Below are 18,708 nucleotides of genomic sequence, written 5' to 3' on the forward strand. Positions count from 1 at the left end.
CGGAGGCCAATGACCTTGCTTCAGCTCCAGAAGTGTTTTCAGTTGGTATAGGATTATTGTCATTTCTTGTCAGTCTTTTTATCCTCCTGGCCCTAAAAAACCTCTGTCCCTGGAGAGCTTGTGGCTCCCCTCTTTTCTTTCCCATATTCTGGCTGATCTGTGTCTTCTTGTCCCCTTTAGGTGATGTGCCTGGCAGTATGCATTGTAGGAGTTTCCTTCGTGGATTAACGTTTTCAGGGTTTCCGATGTATGTACTAGTATGGCTTACACACCAGCGTTATTGACGTACTAGAACGCCTAAATTCTAGCGCCTTCAAATCTAGTGAGAGAAAGCTGGTAGGCACACATATGAAAGAATGAGTCTATGTGGTCAGTGTGCACAGTATAAAAAAAATCCTGCCGCACACAGTGCATAATGAGAAAAAAAAACTCCGACCATGTTTTTGGTTTAAAACAGCGAGTTTGCAGTGTGTTTTCGTATGCTATTTATGGTTGGATTCTAGTTTTCCTGGTCTCATTTTATAGAATGGAAGACATATTGCAGAAATTGAGATGATTTTGATTTTTTTCATAATGAAAAGTACCTTGAAATTGAGCTCAAAGTAGCAGAAATGTTTGATTTTTACCAAATTTCAAAAGTAAACAAATCATGCCAAGCTTCCAATACCCGTCAACTGGTGAGTCTAATATTCTTTCACAAGTGCACTTATATTATTTATACCATTTCTACACTAATGCAGTAGTCTGCATAACAGTAAATCTTCTATTTTTTTTTTGAGAATAAAAAACAGAGTGGAAAGCAAAAAGGATGTAAGAGGGGCCTGGGGACATGACTAATGAACAGAGAAAAATGTTATTTTATTGCCAGGGAATGTCTGTCTTGCTTATTCTGGACCCTATTTGGAAATTGGCATCTTCTGAAATTTGTGTGAAATTAGCAAAATTGCCAATTTCTGACCACTTTATTGGATAGTTGAATTCGGTAAATGGGTGGTGTCTTGTACTGATTCGATAGAAAAATGGAGTTCTAGCAAAATAGATATGATTTTTGTTGACTAGTCAACTGAAATTGGCCAAAAACAGGGCTCAAAGTGGGCAAAATTGCTGATGCGTCAACATCGTCAAGACCACTAACTTCGCGAGAGCATAATTCTGTAAGTTTTCCATCAAATTTCATACTTTTGGTGTCATTTTGATCGGGAAAAGATTCTCTGTCATTTCATATGAAAAAAAATAATTTTTTTTTTTCCAAAAAATTTTTGACCCTGAGAACGAGTTTAGGAGAGGGCCTCTCAACCCTGAAAGGGTTAATGAATGACACATTACCAGGTGAAATAAGTTACAGGAGGGGAAGTTGCACTCTCCTCTTGTCATGTGGATGTGGCATTTTTTGGCATGGTCAAAGGTGCATATCCCACCTGTTTTACCAGATATTCTGTACCTGCAGATACCTGGAGTTTACCTGGAGAGAATTTCGGGGGTCAACGCCCCCGCGGCCCGGTCTGTGACCAGGCCTCCTGGTGGATCAGCGCCTGATCAACCAGGCTGTTGCTGCTGGCTGCACGCAAACCAACGTACGAGCCACAGCCCGGCTGATCAGGAAATGACTTTAGGTGCTTGTCCAGTGCCAGCTTGAAGACTGCCAGGGGTCTGTTGGTAATCCCCCTTATGTGTGCTGGGAGGCAGTTGAACAGTCTCGGGCCCCTGACACTTATTGTATGGTCTCTTAACGTGCTAGTGACACCCCTGCTTTTCATAGATTGTAATTCTGTTTGCTAGGATTTATTGTAGCTGTATTTACTGCTGGTGTATTTTTTTTCCTGTTTCCTCCCTATCTTTCACCTCTGTATGAACATCAGTGCTTCCACCAGGTTTGTGTGTGTGTCTGTCTGTCTGTGTGTGTACTCACCTATTTGTGGTTGCGTGCATGTGTGTGTGTGTGTGTGTGTGTGTGTGTGTGTGTGTGTGTGTGTGTGTGTGTGTGTGTGTGGTGTGTGTGTGACTCAATCAATATTTGCACCAATAACTCATTACAGTTGTGACCGGGTGTGGAAGTGTGAATTGCTCATTACACTATAATTTGTTCATGATTGTAGCCATGTATAAACGTAAGTAACCATTCTACAGAATTCATTACCTTTGTAACTTGTGAGCTCATTACCTTTGTACCTAGTTCAGCTATCAAAACTTTGGGGGCCCAGTCCCTGGACCCATTACGTACCTCTGTAATCTGTAAATACCTTTGTAACTTGACATGATTGTGACCAGACCTACCTGGAGTTCATTACATTTGTAAATTGTGAGTTCATTACCTTTGTAAATTGTGAGTTCATTACCTTTGTAAATTGTGAATTCATTACCTCTGTAACTTGCTCAGCTATCAAAACTTTGGAGTCCAGTCCCTGGACCAATTATGTACCTCTGTAATCTTTTGACTACCGCCCACAGGATGGGTATGGGGTGCATAATAAACATATTAAACTAACACCAGGTTTTGCTAGTAGTGTGTCGACACTATTTCCTGAGGCATCATCTCCTTTTGATCTATCTCCAGCAGTATCTTTGTTTTTTACCTCTGTAAATTGAATAGCTAAACTACGTATCTGATTTTCTTTGGTCTTCCTCTCTTTGTGGAAAATTACTGTGTTCAAACAAATTATTATTATTTTAAACACACTGAGGCAGGATGACCTGAAAAAGAAGCACATTTATCATCATTCACTCCATCACTGTTCTGCCAGAGGTGTGCCAATACTACAGCTCAAAACTGCAACATATCTCCACCTTTCCTTCAGAGTGCAGGCATTGTACTTTTCACCTCCAGGACTCAAGTCCAGTTAACTAGTTTCCTTAAATCCATTTGTAAATGTTGCTTTGATTACACTCCAGTAGTTTGTCAAGTCCCAAAAACCATTTGCCTCTACTTCAATCTAACAAGCTCACACACACCTGCTGGATGTCCAAGCCCCTTGCACACAAAATCTCACTTACCCTCTCCTTCCAATTTTCCCTAGTGCAACCCCTACCCCACCTTTCCACCTACAGAGTTATACACTCTCCAAGTTATCCTGTGTTACTCTATCTTCTCAAAATGTCCAAACCACCTCAACAACCCCTCCTCAGTCCTCTGGATAATACTTTTAGCAATTCTGCACCTCTTAATCTCCCAGCTATGAATTCTCTGCATAATATTTACACCACACATTTCCCTCAGACACGACATATGAACTGCCTCCAGCCCCCTCCTCACTGCAACATTCACAACTCATGCTTCACACCCATATAAGAGCTTTGGTATCACTATATTCTATGCATTCCCCTCTTCGTCTCCATGGATAAATTTCTTTGTCTCCACAGATGCCTCAGTGCAGCACACACCGTTTTCTCTTCATCAGTCCAATGGTTCACCTTCTCTTTGATAGACCCATCTGCTGACAAGTCTACTCCCAAATATCTGAACACCTTCACTTTCTCCATACTCCCTCCCTCCAATCTGATATCCAGTCATTCATTACCTTACTCATTTGTTACCCTCATCACCTTGCTCTTTCCTGCATTCACCTGTAAATTTCTCTTACATACCCTCCCAAATTCATCCACAAAGCTTTGTAACTTCTCTTCAGAATTTCCCAAAAGCACAAAATAATCAGCAAAAAGCAACTGTGATGACTTCCATTTTGTATGACATTCCACATATTTTAATCCCACACTCTCCCCAACACCCCTGCATTCCCATCCTTTACAGCTCCATCTGTAAATATGTTAAACAACCATGGTGACATCATACATCCCTGTCTAAGGCCTAATTTTACTGGAAAATAATCTCCCTTTCTCCTATGCACCCTAACCTAAGCCTCAGTATCCTCATAAAAATTCTTAACTGCATTCAGTAACCTACCACCTATTGCATACACTTACATCTGCCACAGTGCTCACTTATCCACCCTATTATATGCCTTTTCTTAGTATGTGACGAAAAAATTTTGTCTTTCAGGGAGCCGTCAAGAATTTCCGTTATAACGTGAATTGGGAGATCGCGATGGCAAACATCAAGTTCACAAAGGTACACAAGACAAAGAAAATGAAAATCTTAGCCTCACCAGCAGTCAAGGGTGAGTAAGAACAACAAGGTAGAGTGATACAAGGTTGTTGGCAGGGAGGATACACTAGAGGGTTGTTACCTTCTTTGCTTGATTACACAGACAGACACGCTGGCCTCCATATCATGCTCCTTTGCTCTACACTGGCTTCTTAGGTGTGATAATATGTGAGGGGCCATAACCAGGTCTTCTTAGCTCCTCACCTTCAACTACAGTGGACCCTCAGTACTCAAACAGCTCCCTACTCGAACAATTCGGTATTCAAACTCTTTGTTCAGTAAAAGAAGTCACTGGGTAGTTGATCGTTTGCTCAGCACTCAACCAAACAAACATGATCTGCCAGATCTTCACTGTAAACTATTTTGTGTTTCTTTGCATTTTTTGGTGTTTTTTATATTGTATCACTAAGAAAATTAGTGATAACAACCAGCCAAAAAGAAAATTGGTTGGGAAAAATTTGATTGGTACTCGACAGATCGGTACTCGAACAGCACTCTGAAATCGATTAATTTCAAGTACCGAGATACTACTGTATGTATAATGTCTTTTTATATTTACTTTTATATTATGCCTGGGCTTGTAATGTTAATAAACATGCATTATAATGTTAATACATGCACAGTGGACCCCCGAGTTTCGTGATTAATCTGTTCCAGAGAGCCTGCCGAAAGTCGAAATTCACGAAACTCGAAACCATTTTCCCCATAAGAAATAATGGAAATAAAATTAATCCGTTCCAGACACCCAAAAATATTAAAATAAATTTTTTTTTTTTCAAATTAAATAAAGATTTATATACTGAAATCAATGAGAAATCAAGTACATGCATATAAAAAATAATAATAACATTACACTTACCTTTACTGAAGACTTCTGGGTGGATGGAAGACGGGAGGAGGGGATAGGAGGAAGGTGTACACTATTGTTTGGAATGAGAATCTCCTTCCATTAGGACTTTAGGTAGCAAGTCCTTATCTGGGATTACTTCCCTTCTTCTTTTAATGCCACTGGGAACAACTTGAGAGTCACTGGACCCCTGTCGCACAAAATATCTGTCCAGAGAGGTCTTTTTCTGGTGTTTCTTTAAGATTTCCCTGAAGTGGGACACAACACTGTCATTGTACATGTTGCAGATATGGCTTGTTTCAGCTTGGTCAGGGTGATACTTTTCAACAAAACTTTGCAACTCATTCCACATTCCACGCATGTCCTTAATCACTGAAGAAGGAACCTCCTTCACTCTCTTTTTCTTCCTCCTCTGAAGCAAGTTCCTCGGCTGTGGTCTGATGCTGTTCCAGTTGAAGCTCTTGCAGTTCATCAGTGGTTAGCTCTTCCCTGTGGTCCTCCACCAACTCTTCCACATCCCCGTCACTCACTTCCAACCCCGTGGACTTGCCCAATGCCACAACACCTTCCACAACAGGCAGAGGGTCGGTAGGGACAGGGGCTGCCTCAAACCCTTCAAAATCCCTCTGGATCGTGTTCCTCACTTTATTTACCAAAGGGCTTGCACTAGCTTTCCTTGGGTCCATGATGACTTATTTAGCAGTTGCAAGCACAAAAAACAATGGATTATTATGAAATGTATTGTATGAACCCGTGGGGTGATGGTCAAGTGTTGGTAAACAATGGCACACTGAGCGTGAATGGTGTGGGAGACTGGCTTGGTGTGCGCGGTGACGGGCGGACGGGTACCGGACGGTTGCCGAAACACGAGTCTAATCACGAAACTCAAGGCCAAATTTTGCCAAAAAAACTCGCTGAAGGTCGAATTTCACGAAAGTCGATGCTGCCGAAACTCAAGGGTCCACTGTACATTATAATGTTAATATATGTACATTATAATAATTATGTACATTATAATGTTAATCATGCACATTATTGTGGAAATTTATTAGGTCTACCAAAGTTCCACAGAAAGTAAACAGTAAATAAGCGGTATGAACCCTTAACATCCACCCAAACACATACACACTAGTCGGCGTAGGTAGTGAGGGTACGTATTAATTGATATGAAGGATGAGGTTAATCATAGAATTGATGAGGGAAAAAAGGTGAGTGGTGCGTTGAGGTATATGTGGAGTCAAAAAACGTTATCTATGGAGACAAAGAAGGGAATGTATGAAAGTATAGTAGTACCAACACTCTTATATGGATGTGAAGCTTGGGTGGTAAATGCAGCAGCGAGGAGACGGTTGGAGGCAGTGGAGATGTCCTGTCTAAGGGCAATGTGTGGTGTAAATATTATGCAGAAAATTCGGAGTGTGGAAATTAGGAGAAGGTGTGGAGTTAATAAAAGCATTAGTCAGAGGGCAGAAGAGGGGTTGTTGAGGTGGTTTGGTCATTTAGAGAGAATGGATCAAAGTAGAATGACATGGAAAGCATATAAATCTATAGGGGAAGGAAAGAGGGGTAGGGGTCGTCCTCGAAAGGGTTGGAATGAGGGGGTAAAGGATGTTTTGTGGGCGAGGGGCTTGGACTTCCAGCAAGCGTGCATGAGCGTGTTAGATAGGAGTGAATGGAGACGAATGATACTTGGGACCTGACGATCTGTTGGAGTGTGAGCAGGGTAATATTTAGTGAAGGGATTCAGGGAAACCGGTTATTTTCATATAGTCGGACTTGAGTCCTGGAAATGGGAAGTACAATGCCTGCACTTTAAAGGAGGGGTTTGAGATATTGGCAGTTTGGAGGGATATGTTGTGTATCTTTATACGTATATGCTTCTAAGCTGTTGTATTCTGAGCACCTTTGCAAAAGCAGTGATAATGTGTGAGTGTGGTGAAAGTGTTGAATGATGATGAAAGTATTTTCTTTTTGGGGATTTTCTTTCTTTTTTGGGTCACCCTGCCTCGGTGGGAGACGACCGACTTGTTGAAAAAAAAAAAAAAAAAAAAAAAAATTTACCCTATAAGCAAGGTTTAGGTAGGTTTATACAGTTAGTAACTAATATTAGGATTAGTGAGGTAACCTTAGATATTAATATTGTAGCCTTAGGACCTTAACATAGGTAGGCTTAGGCCTTTAATATAGGCAAATATTAGGTTTTATTAGCTAAGGAGAACTGGCAACCCCATGCTTGAACGAAGCAGGAACAGGCAGGATCAGGGCAGATGGACGATAGATCTTCCTTCTTGGACTAGACACTGTGGTGACAACAACGTACCAGGAGCTACAGCTCGGTCCCCCACATGTCTGCATATACTTGGCCTGGAACACAGAATCATAGAGGCTTCCCGACGTACCATGGAAATTTGTCTGTTTTCAGGCCCTCCTGAAGTAAGACAGTACAGTATCTTTCATTTCTCTTAGCATTTGTTGGCCAGTGACATTCTGGTGAAACATGGATTAGTCGATCTGTGGGTCTTATTATGTTAATCATGTACATTATATTGTTAATCATGTACATTATACAGGTCTGCCATCACAAATCCGACAATCAGTTATTCGGTTCCTTTAGTTATTTGGCACTAATTTTGGCTAGCATAATTTCAAATTTCTAGGGTCGCCACACCAACCTGCTGGTACTGTTTGGTGGCGCCACTTGCTGCATAAGTCATTCCAGTTTCTTTTTCTCCATTTATTGTTATAACTTGCTTCCTTTTAGCCCTAGCCATGGTTCCAATGAATAAAAGAAATGCTTCTCATTATATAAAGCACCGACACAGTACATTGTCCATTAAAGATAAAGTGGCTTTGAAGCCACTGTCGGTTGCCATGAGCTCAGTCTCATGATGCAGGAGAATATGCTTTATTATTACACTAATATCAACACTACAGCTTATTTGCCTATCACAGTTGATCTAATATGACATAATAAAGAATATAAATAACATAAAACATGTTAAATACTCCAGAATAAATAATCTTTGGGGCTCAAATTAGAGAAAACGGAGTGTAGCACACGGCTAACTGTGATATACACTCGTACTGCACCATAAACCTGAAACAAAAAAGTTATTTTCTCTATATAGATTATCACACATAGCATCATTTGTGTAGAGAACCCAGGATAACCCAAAAAAGTCAACATGGCTTATTTCTAGTACCTGGCTTGGGTTAGCCATATATGATTTTTGGTAAATATTCGATTCCCAGCCAGGGTAGAAACATTAGGCGTGTTTCTGTACACCTGTTGTCTATGTTTACCCATCAGTAAATGGGTACCTGGGTGTTAGCTGATTAGTGTGGGTGTTATCCTGGGACACTGACCTAATTTTCTTGAAATACTCTGCATAAAAGCAGCTTTCTATATAGTAGTATGTCACTGATGTCAGCTAGGCCTGTATACCTTGTACATGTACGTGTAGTAAATAAAGATATTATTATTATTATTATTATTATATTATTTTCTCAGTTGTTTGTTGGGTTATCTTATTGAAATTTGGGCAATGTATGATGGAAAGATACTTCTTAACGTACACCAAAAATGAAAAAAATCAGACCACAAATAGCAGAGTTCACTTCTCAGCCATTAGCGGCCGCTTAGCGGTATGTTTTTGTATGGATTTTATGGTTATATTCTCATTTTTTTGGTCTCATTTGATAGAGTGAAATATATATTACAGACATAGATATGATTTTGATTGCTTTCATGGCGAAAAGTACATTGAAATTGCGCTCACAGTAGCAAAAATGTTCTATTCTTTAGTGAAGCTCAAATACCTGTCTGCCTGCCAGACCAAATTCCAATACGGAGTCAAGAATGGGTTGACATTATTTATACAATCATTACAATAATGCAGCAGTCTGCATAACAGTAAATTTTCTATTTTTTTGTGATTAAAAATTCCAAATGGTAAGCAAGAGTAATATCAGAGGGGCCTGTAGCTGTGACTAATAAACAGAGAAAATGTTATTTTAGTGCCAGGAATGTCTACATTGTTTATTCTGGACCCTATTTTGAAATTGGCATCTGTTGAAATTTGTGTGAAATTGGCCAAATTGCCAATTTCTGACCACTTTATTGGGTAGTTGAAGTAAGTGAATTGGCAGTTTCTTGTACTGGGTTGACAGACTAAAAGTAAATAAGTTTATTCAGGTATACACAAATACAGTTACATAGATTATCATACACAGTCTGGGGAAGCCAGTCTGTGAAGTGAGATGGGAAGGGGAGTGTGTAATAAGGGGTTAACTGTAAGGGGTTTGTGAAGTTAAGGGAAAAGTGAGCAGTGAAGAGGGTTTTGAAGAGGAAATTTTACTAGTAATTCAGTGGTGATTGCTAAAGCAGATACTAAGTGTACTAGGGACTGGAAAAGGGAAATAAATAATATTGTATATGAGTAAAAGAGCGAAGAGTGAAAATGGCAGGCATTAGGGGGGTACAGGCTGCCATAATTATATTTATATTTCTTCTTCAATTCCATGAAGAAAGAAATCAGTCATGGGGGCTGGAAAAGGTGAATGGAGTAATAGCGCCCTGGACAGTAAAAGCCCAACAGTTGCCATCCTACCAGAAAAATAAATATCACTATCACCACAAGGTATGGCAACACCGCATACCCAAACAAAAACAGTGGCACACAGCTCTTATTGTAGTGCTCTTAAGTGGTGATATCCAAATTAATCCAGGACCTCAAACTATTGTGCAGAGGCAAAACAGACAGATAAATGACGGTGATAATGACAGTCTAGTAGCTAGGAATGATAACCTTAACTCCATATGTAATGCATACATAGGTCAATGTGAGACAATACAGCCATTATTATCTCAAACACTACCAAACAGGTGCATACACTGTACTAAAGTACGCATGAAAAACAGAAAAGGCACCTTATGTAAAATGTGTAAAGGGTGGGTGCATGATGGATGTATGTACAATTATAGCAACGGTGCCAGAATTCATTTTGTGTGTAACAAATGCACTTTGGCACAGTTGCCCTTTAGCAGTGATGACATTGATTTACCTAATTTTAATACAAATGACCCATTGCCATATATTGATGATTATGATTGTTTTATGAAAACAGGCCTTCACTTTATTCATGTCAACGCAAGATCACTTCTTCCTAAATTGGCAGAGATTAGGATTCTAGCTAACAAAATTAGGGCGGCAGTTATAACCATCTCTGAATCTTGGTTGGATGATACGGTGACTGACGACGAGGTCAAAATAGATGGTTACAATATAAAACGCTTAGATAGGAACAGAAAGGGTGGTGGAGTATGTGCCTACATTAGAAATGACTTAGCTTACAACCCAAGACCTGATTTAAATAACAATAAACTGGAGATTCTATGGTTTGAAGTGCTGCTTCCTAAGACCAAACCCATCTTAGTAGGAACTAGTTACCGCCCTCCTACCCAGGACCAGTTCTTAGAAGACTTTTCCAGAGTCTTGTCCGGAGTTGAAAACAATTGCGAGACAATAATACTGGGCGACTTCAATATCTGTTTTCAGCAGCAAAATAACGGGCTATGCAAAAGGTATAAGCAAATTCTAGGATTAAATAGTTACACTCAACTAATTAATACACCAACCCGGATCACACAGTTCTCAGCCACCCTAATTGACCACATACTTTGTAACCGCTCTGAGAACATTAGTCAGTCAGGCGTCATTACCACAGGTCTTAGTGACCATTTCATCATTTACTGCACCAGGAAAATCACTAGGGATAGGATAGGCCTACACAGGACAATAAAAATGAGGTCAACTAGAAACTACAGTAAAGAAACACTGGTAAATAGGCTACACAATTGTGACTGGACAGTGATAACAAAATGCATGGACGTAAATGATGCCTCGGTGCGAAGAGCACCGAGACTACGGTGCTCTTCGCACCTACTCCTAGGTTGAGGGACTGATTACCTCATCTTCTGTATATAGTCCTACTGTCTTCAAGTTATGTCCTAGAATTTGTATTGATAAAGCCACTGGATGGCGAAACGTCTACAATAAAGATACCCAGATGTTGCACATGTGTTTTAATTTCATCTTGTCGGTATTATATACCATTCTTGCACAACTTGACAGACACTGCAACATCATGGAATCTTGATTCTGAGGACATGTACATAACCTTCATGGCTACGGCAACTATTACTACAACTAACCCTTCTCTTTGGGAAGGACCTACTTCCACTGGGGAATCCCCCCTACCAGTGACTATGCCCTCGTCTGCTACACCTGACGTTACTATATAAGCGCCAGGCTCCTTCCTTCTGCTTCAGAATCTCCGAGACTACGGTGCTCTTCGCACCTACTCCTAGGTTGAGGGACTGATTACCTCATCTTCTGTATATAGTCCTACTGTCTTCAAGTTATGTCCTAGAATTTGTATTGATAAAGCCACTGGATGGCGAAACGTCTACAATAAAGATACCCAGATGTTGCACATGTGTCTTAATTTCATCATAGAAACTACAGTAAAGAAACACTGGTAAATAGGCTGCACAATTGTGACTGGACAGAGATAAGTTGCACGGACGTAAACGATGCCTGGGAAAAATTCAAAACAATGTTCACTACCATCCTTGATAATATTGCACCAGTTAAAGAGGTTAGGATTAAACAAAGAACTGAACCCTGGATGACTACTGAGATATTAGATAATGTGAAATTCAGAGACCAGCTGCTAAGATTTAAAGCAAACAGACAGGATATTGCAGCACTAAATGAGTTCAAAAGGGTGAGGAACAGAGTACAGAGACTTACAAAAGGAGCAAAGGCAAAGCACTACTGCTCAAAAATTGAAGAGTATAAGCATAACCCCAGAAAGCTCTGGCAACAACTAAAACAGTTGGGGTATAGCCATAAGCCAGTAGATAGGTCTAACATAGTACTCACTATCGATAATGAGGTATGCCACGAAACATCTAAGGTGGCAAATTGCTTTAATTCCTACTACACATCTGTTGCATCAACACTAGTAAGTAAACTACCAGCTGCATCAAATACCTTTAACACAGACTCTGATAAGTTTCAAACATACTATACCAATAAAAGGGTAACCCCAAACAGTTGTCAACTAGTAAGTGTATCTCATGACTTTATTCAAATAGAACTAAGCAGGTTAAACCCAACTAAGAGCACAGGCCCTGATAACATCCCGTCTAAGTTCCTAAAAGATGGTGCTTCTGAACTGTCAATCCCCATTGCTCACATAATAAATCTATCAATCACCACTAATACCGTACCAGAGGGGTTCAAGGAGGCCAGAGTTACTCCTATCTTCAAGAAGAATAGTAGGTCTGATGTAAGCAACTATAGGCCTGTTAGTATACTCAGTATACTATCTAAAATTCTAGAGAGGGCGGTGTATTCTCAAGTAGTTAAGTACCTTAATGACAACAACATTCTCCATAGCTATCATTCGGGCTTTAGAAGATCTTACTCAACCGACACCTCCCTTATTAACCCTTTGAGGGTCGACAGGCCCTCTCCGAGACTCGTTCTCAGGGTCGGCCAAATTTAAAAAAAAAAAAAAATAATTTTCTCTCGTGAAAAGATATAGAATCTTTTCCCGATCATAATGACACCAAAAGTTTGAAATTTTATGGAAAACTTACGGAATTATGCTCTCGTGAAGTTAGCAGTCTCAGCGATGTTTACGCATCGGCGATTTTGCCCACTTTGAGCCCCATTTTCAGCCTATTCCACTGTATTAGTCGACAAAAAACATGAATATTTCGCTTGAACTCCATTTTTTCTATCGAATGGGTGCAAGAAACCACCCATTTATCAATTTCAACTATCCAGTACAGTGGTCAGAATTCAGCAATTTTGCCAATTTCACACAAATTTCAAAAGATGCCAATTTCCGAATAGGGCTCAGAATGAACAAGAAAGACATTCCTGGCACTAAAATGACATTTCCTCTGGTCATTAGTCACTTCTCAAGGCCTCTCTTATATTCTTTTGCTTTTCACTTTGAATTTTTATTCTCACAAAAATAGAAGATTTACTGTTATGCAGACTACTGCATTAGTGTAAAAAATGGTATAAATAATATTGGCGCACTTGTGAAAGAATATTAGACTCACCAGTTGACGTGTATTGGACGCTTGGAAAGATTTGTTTACTTTTGAAATTTGGTAAAAATCGAACATTTCTGCTACTTTGGGCTCAATTTCAAGGTACTTTTCATTGTGAAACCAGTCAAAATCATCTCAATTTCTGTAATATGTCTTCCATTCTATAAAATGAGACCAAGAAAACTAGAATACAGCAATAAATACCATACGAAAATACACTGCAAAGTCGCTGTTTTATTCCAAAAAAAACGGTCGAAGTTTTTTTCTCATTATGCTCTTTGTGCTGCAGGATTTTTTTTAGACTGTGCACACTGACCACATAGACCCATTCTTTCATATGAAGGCCTACCAGCTTTCTCCCACTAGATTTGAGGGCGCTAGAATTTAGGCGTACTAGTACGTCAAAAACCCTGGGTCATAAGCCATACTAGTACAGCCGAAACCCTCAAAGGGTTAATCTGATGGATTACCTGAGAACTGAAATGTCAAAGGGGAACCTCATAGGTATGGTAACCATAGACCTGCAAAAGGCCTTCGATACTGTCAACCACAATATATTATGTAATAAACTTCAAGCTATCGGTATAGGTTCTGTAGACTGGTTTAAGTCCTACCTTAGCAACAGGAGACAAATAGTCAAAATCAACAAAACAGAATCAGAACCCCTGCCGATAACATATGGAGTTCCCCAAGGTAGTATTCTGGGCCCCTTATTATTCTTATGTTATGTCAATGATATGCCTATCAGTGTCAAGTGCAAACTCCTACTGTATGCAGATGACAGTGCTCTGTTAGTGTCAGGTAAAGACCCACAAGATATTGCTAATGTTTTAACACTGGAACTGGAGTCCTGCAGCAAATGGTTAGTAGACAACAAACTATCATTACACCTAGGGAAAACTGAAGCCATTCTCTTTGACACGAAACATAAACTGAGAAGGGTAAATAATTTTAATGTTCATTGTAATGGGGAGCCCATCACTTTGTTTTCATCAGTAAAATATCTGGGAATCCCCTTTGACCCATGCATGTCAGGAGAATTGATAGGGAACAGTGTAGTAAAGAAAGCGAATTCCAGACTGAAGTTCCTGTATAGACAACCACAGTGTGTACCTACTGAAGCTCGCAGGACCCTATGTCTAGCCCTTATACAATGCCATATGGATTACGCTTGCTCTTCCTGGTACTCTGCCTTGACAAAAAAACTGAAAAATAGACTGCAAATCACCCAGAACAAAATCGTAAGATTCATCCTGGGGCTGGGACCAAGAGAACATGTAGGCCAGGATGAATTACAGCAGTTGGATATGCTGAATGTTGAAGACAGAGTAAAACAACCGAAGATAAATCATGTTTATAAAATTGCTCACAAACAGTGTCAAGAATATCTTGCTGTCAATTTTGTCAAGGTTGGGAACCAGAGCAATCATAGTACTAGAGGGAGAGAGCACAACTTTGTAGTACCCACAGTCATTGGCCAGGCGTCAAACACCTTTTATTGTACAGCAATAAAGGAATGGAACAGACTACCCGCACATGTCAAAGCCAGTCATAGCGTGAACCAGTTCAAGAAGAGTGCCAAAAGGTGTCTGATGAATGTAGCTACAGAAAGGGAGGGGAATGATTTTCTATTTTTTAGCTAACATACGTGTAAATTTTACCTTATTCCTAGTAATGACCCTCGTATTGTAGATAGTCTTAATGACCCTCGTGTAGTAGATAGTCTTTTTAGTATGATAATAAGATGTTATCTTCATTGTAGAATAATAAGAAAATATTATAACCTTTATATTATGATAATAAGGTAAAAGGACCCCAATGGAAATAAGTCACTCTGTCTAACTTTTTTGGGTTATCCTAGGTTCTCTACACATATGCTGCTATGTATGATAATTCTATGTAACTGTATTTGTGTATACCTGAATAAACTTACTTACTTACTTATGTATAGAAAACCTAGGATAACCCAGAAAAGTCAGACAAAGTGACTTATTTCCAATACCTGGCTTGGGCTTGCCATATATGATTTTTGGTAATTTTTTTTTCTCGGTTGTTTGTTGGGCTATCTCATTGAAACTTGGGCAATGTATGATGGAAAGATGCTTCTTAACATACAACAAAAATAAAAAAGATGGACAATAAATAAGGGAGTTCACTTCTCAGCCATTATCCGCCTCATTGCAGTATATTTTCGTATGGTTTTTATGATTGTATTCTCATTTTTTTGGACTCATTTGATAGAATGAAAGATATATTACAGAAATAGACATGATTTTGATTGCTTTCATGACGAAAAGTATCTTGAAATTGAGCTCAAAGAAGCGGAAATGTTCGATTTTTGCCAATGTTCAGTGAACTTTCTATAAGTCAGGTTGGTTAATTTTATTAAGTGTATTCTAATCTAACCACTCTGTAATCCGGCAAACTCAGTAATCCGGCACACTACATGTCCCAATGATGCCGGATTTGTGATGGAGGACCTGTAATGTTAGTCATGTACATTATAATACAAATACAAATATTTATTTCCATGTAAAGCTTACAGTGTGTGGTTTACATTTTACAGTGGTCCCTCAATAATCGTCCAGCCTGAAAGTCGTCCATTTCGGAAATAGTCCTGTTTTTTCGTCTAAATATTGGCACACAAATGGTCCGGTAACTCGCTAATAGTCCTTCGTCCCGAACGCGTACTCACGCTCTGAGTCGCCTGGGCCTTCCCTTCCCAGCCAGTGTGCCATTGTTTACCAGTGAGCGACGGTCCCCTCATGTGCTCCAGCGAAATATTTCGTAATATTTCATTTATTTTAGTGCTTGCAAGTTATTTAAGTGCTAAATAAGCTACCATGGCTCCAAAGAAAGCTCCTAGTGCCAAGCCTTTGGTAAAGAAGGTGAGAAATACGATTGAATTTAAGAAAAACATCATTGAACAATATGATAGTGGCATACATGTGGGCGAACTGGCCAGGATGTATAACAAATCCCGTACAACCATATCTTCCATCATAGCCAAGAAAAAGGAAATCAAGGACACTGTTGTTGCAAAGGGGGTAAATATGCTGACAAAAATGAGATCACCAGTACTCGAAGATGTTGAGAAGTTATTATTGGTGTGGATAAATGAGAAACAATTAGCAGGAGATTTGTGAAAAGGCTAGGCAGTTGCACGACAATCTGGTAAAGAAATTGCCTGTAACTAGTGATGATGTGAGTGAATTTAAGGCCAGCAAAGGCTGGTTTGAGAGATTTAAGAAGCGTACTGGCATACACAGTGTGGTAAGGCATGGTGAGGTTGCCAGTTCGGACCACAACGCAGCTGAGAAATATGTGCATGAATTCAAGGAGTACATAAACAGTGAAGGACTGAAACCTGAACAAGTGTTCAGTTGTGATGAAACAGGCCCCTTTGGAAGAAAATGCCAAAGAGGGCCTACATTACTCAGGAAGAAAAGGCGCTGCCAGGACACAAACCTATGAAAGACAGGCTGACGCTACTGTTCTGTGCTAATGCTAGTGGGGATTTCAAAGTGAAGCCGTTACTAGTGTACCATTCTGAAAATCCCAGAGTGTTCAAGAAAAACAATGTTATGAAGAGTACATTGTGTGTGTTTTGGAGATCTAATAGTAAGGCATGGGTCACAAGGGACATTTTCATCGAGTGGTTCAGTGAAGTGTTTGGCCCTAGTGTGAAGAATTACTTCTTGGAAAAGAAATTGGATCTCAAGTGCCTCCTAGTAATGGACAATGTACCTGCTCATCCTCCAAACTTGGATGACCTAATTCTGAAGGAGTTTTGGTTCATCACAGTAAAGTTCTTGCCCCCGAATACCACTCCTCTCCTCCAGTCCATGGACCAGCAAGTCATTTCAAACTTTAAAAAACTCTACACCAAAGCAATGTGAATGTGACCTCAGACACTCACTTGACCCTACGAGATTTTTGGAAAGAACACTTCAATATTCTCCATTGTGTAAGCCTTATAGGTAAGGCTTGGGAGGGAGTGACTACCAGGACTTTGAACTCTGCTTGGAGAAAATTGTGGCCAGATTGTGTCCACAAGAGGGATTTTGAAGGGTTTGAGGCAGCCCCTGATGAGCCTATATCAGTTGTAAACTCTATTGTTGCACTGGGGAGTTCCATGGGGTTGGATGTGAGTTTGGAGGATGTGGAAGAGTTGGTGGAGGACCAGAACGAAGAGCTAACCACTGAGGAGCTGCAAGAGCTTCAGCAGGAAGAGCAACAGATCGCAGCTCTGAATCTTGCTGCAGAGGAGGAGGAAGAGAGATGGAGGAAGGTGCTTTCTTCAGAAATTAAGAAGATTTTTGAAATGTGGGGTAGGATGGAAAGATTTATAGAGAAACATCACCCAGAGAAGGGTGTTGCAAGCCATATCGGCAACTTGTACAGTGACAGAGTCTTGGCCCATTTTAGGGAAGTTTTAAAGAGACGCCAGAAACAGAGCTCTCTGGACAGTTTTTTTGCGAGACAGGACTCCAGTGACTCTCAAGGTGGTCCTAGTGGCATTAAGAAACAGAGAAGAGAAGTAACCCCAGAAAAGCAGTTGGTACCCGAGGTGTTGATGGAAGGGGATTCCCCTTCCAAACAGTAAATCATCCAATCTGTCTCCTTCTCCAGTCTTCTATACACAAAGAAGAATCACCAATAAAGGTAAGTGTTATTCTGTTAATGTTTAATTCATCATGTGCCACTGTATTGTTTATGTACTACATCTATATTTCATGTAAAAAAATTGTTTGTTTTAATACTTCTGGGTGTCAGGAACGGATTAATTGAATTTACATTATTTCTTATGGGGAAAATTGATTTGTAAATCGTCCATTTCGATAACAGTCCCACTTCCAGGAACGGATTATGGACGATAATTGAGGGACCACTGTATAAGATTTAAATTACAAAGATGGCCACTATCGTGCCTAGGCACTTCGGGCAGATTAATATTAATTCTTACGCTATTTTGATATAGGTCATACTTGAGCAGTACATTTGAACATACTATTAGGTACTTAAATAGGAACATTCTCAGTTAGATACATACATAATTAGGTTTAAAATAGTTAGGTAGTCAAATCATTTAATATTAGTACAAATGACAGATTTACTAATGGGATTCAATTTGTCTTGGCATGATACATTGTTTCCATTAAAGCCATCCTGGAGGAATATCTTAAACAAACTTAGGATTAACTTAAGATTTAATAAGACTATTGTCCATGGGGAAGTGGAAAAGAATCTTTCCTCCGTAAGCCATGCGTGTCGTATGAGGCGACTAAAATGCCGGGAGCAATGGGCTAGTAACCCCTTCTCCTGTATACAATTACTAAAAAAGAGAAGAAGAAAAACTTTATAAAACTGGGTTGCTTAAATGTGCGTGGATGCAGTGCGGATGACAAGAAACAGATGATTGCTGATGTTATGAATGAAAAGAAGTTGGATGTCCTGGCCCTAAGCGAAACAAAGCTGAAGGGGGTAGGAGAGTTTCAGTGGGGGGAAATAAATGGGATTAAATCTGGAGTATCTGAGAGAGTTAGATCAAAGGAAGGGGTAGCAGTAATGTTAAATGATCAGTTATGGAAGGAGAAAAGAGAATATGAATGTGTAAATTCAAGAATT

The 18,708-nt window shown here is 39.8% G+C and overlaps 2 protein-coding genes across 3 annotated transcripts in view; both read left to right on the top strand.

The window, feature by feature from the left end:
* Nucleotides 1-18,708, top strand: part of LOC128688223 (uncharacterized) — a 598,240-nt gene that overhangs the window by 161,642 nt on the left and 417,890 nt on the right. The gene's annotated exons all lie outside the window — the stretch shown is intronic.
* The window catches only part of LOC128688225 (transcription initiation factor IIA subunit 1), a 262,849-nt gene continuing 248,111 nt past the window's right edge, over nucleotides 3,971-18,708 (top strand). For both annotated transcript variants that reach the window (XM_070086548.1, XM_070086549.1), the window contains exon 1: nucleotides 3,971-4,112. In XM_070086548.1, coding sequence (XP_069942649.1) covers nucleotides 4,040-4,112 — 73 coding nt within the window. In that variant the 5' untranslated portion in view covers nucleotides 3,971-4,039. The remainder of the gene's footprint in view (nucleotides 4,113-18,708) is intronic.

This window comes from Cherax quadricarinatus, chromosome 19, assembly GCF_038502225.1.
Source record: "Cherax quadricarinatus isolate ZL_2023a chromosome 19, ASM3850222v1, whole genome shotgun sequence".
NCBI lineage: Eukaryota > Metazoa > Arthropoda > Malacostraca > Decapoda > Parastacidae > Cherax > Cherax quadricarinatus.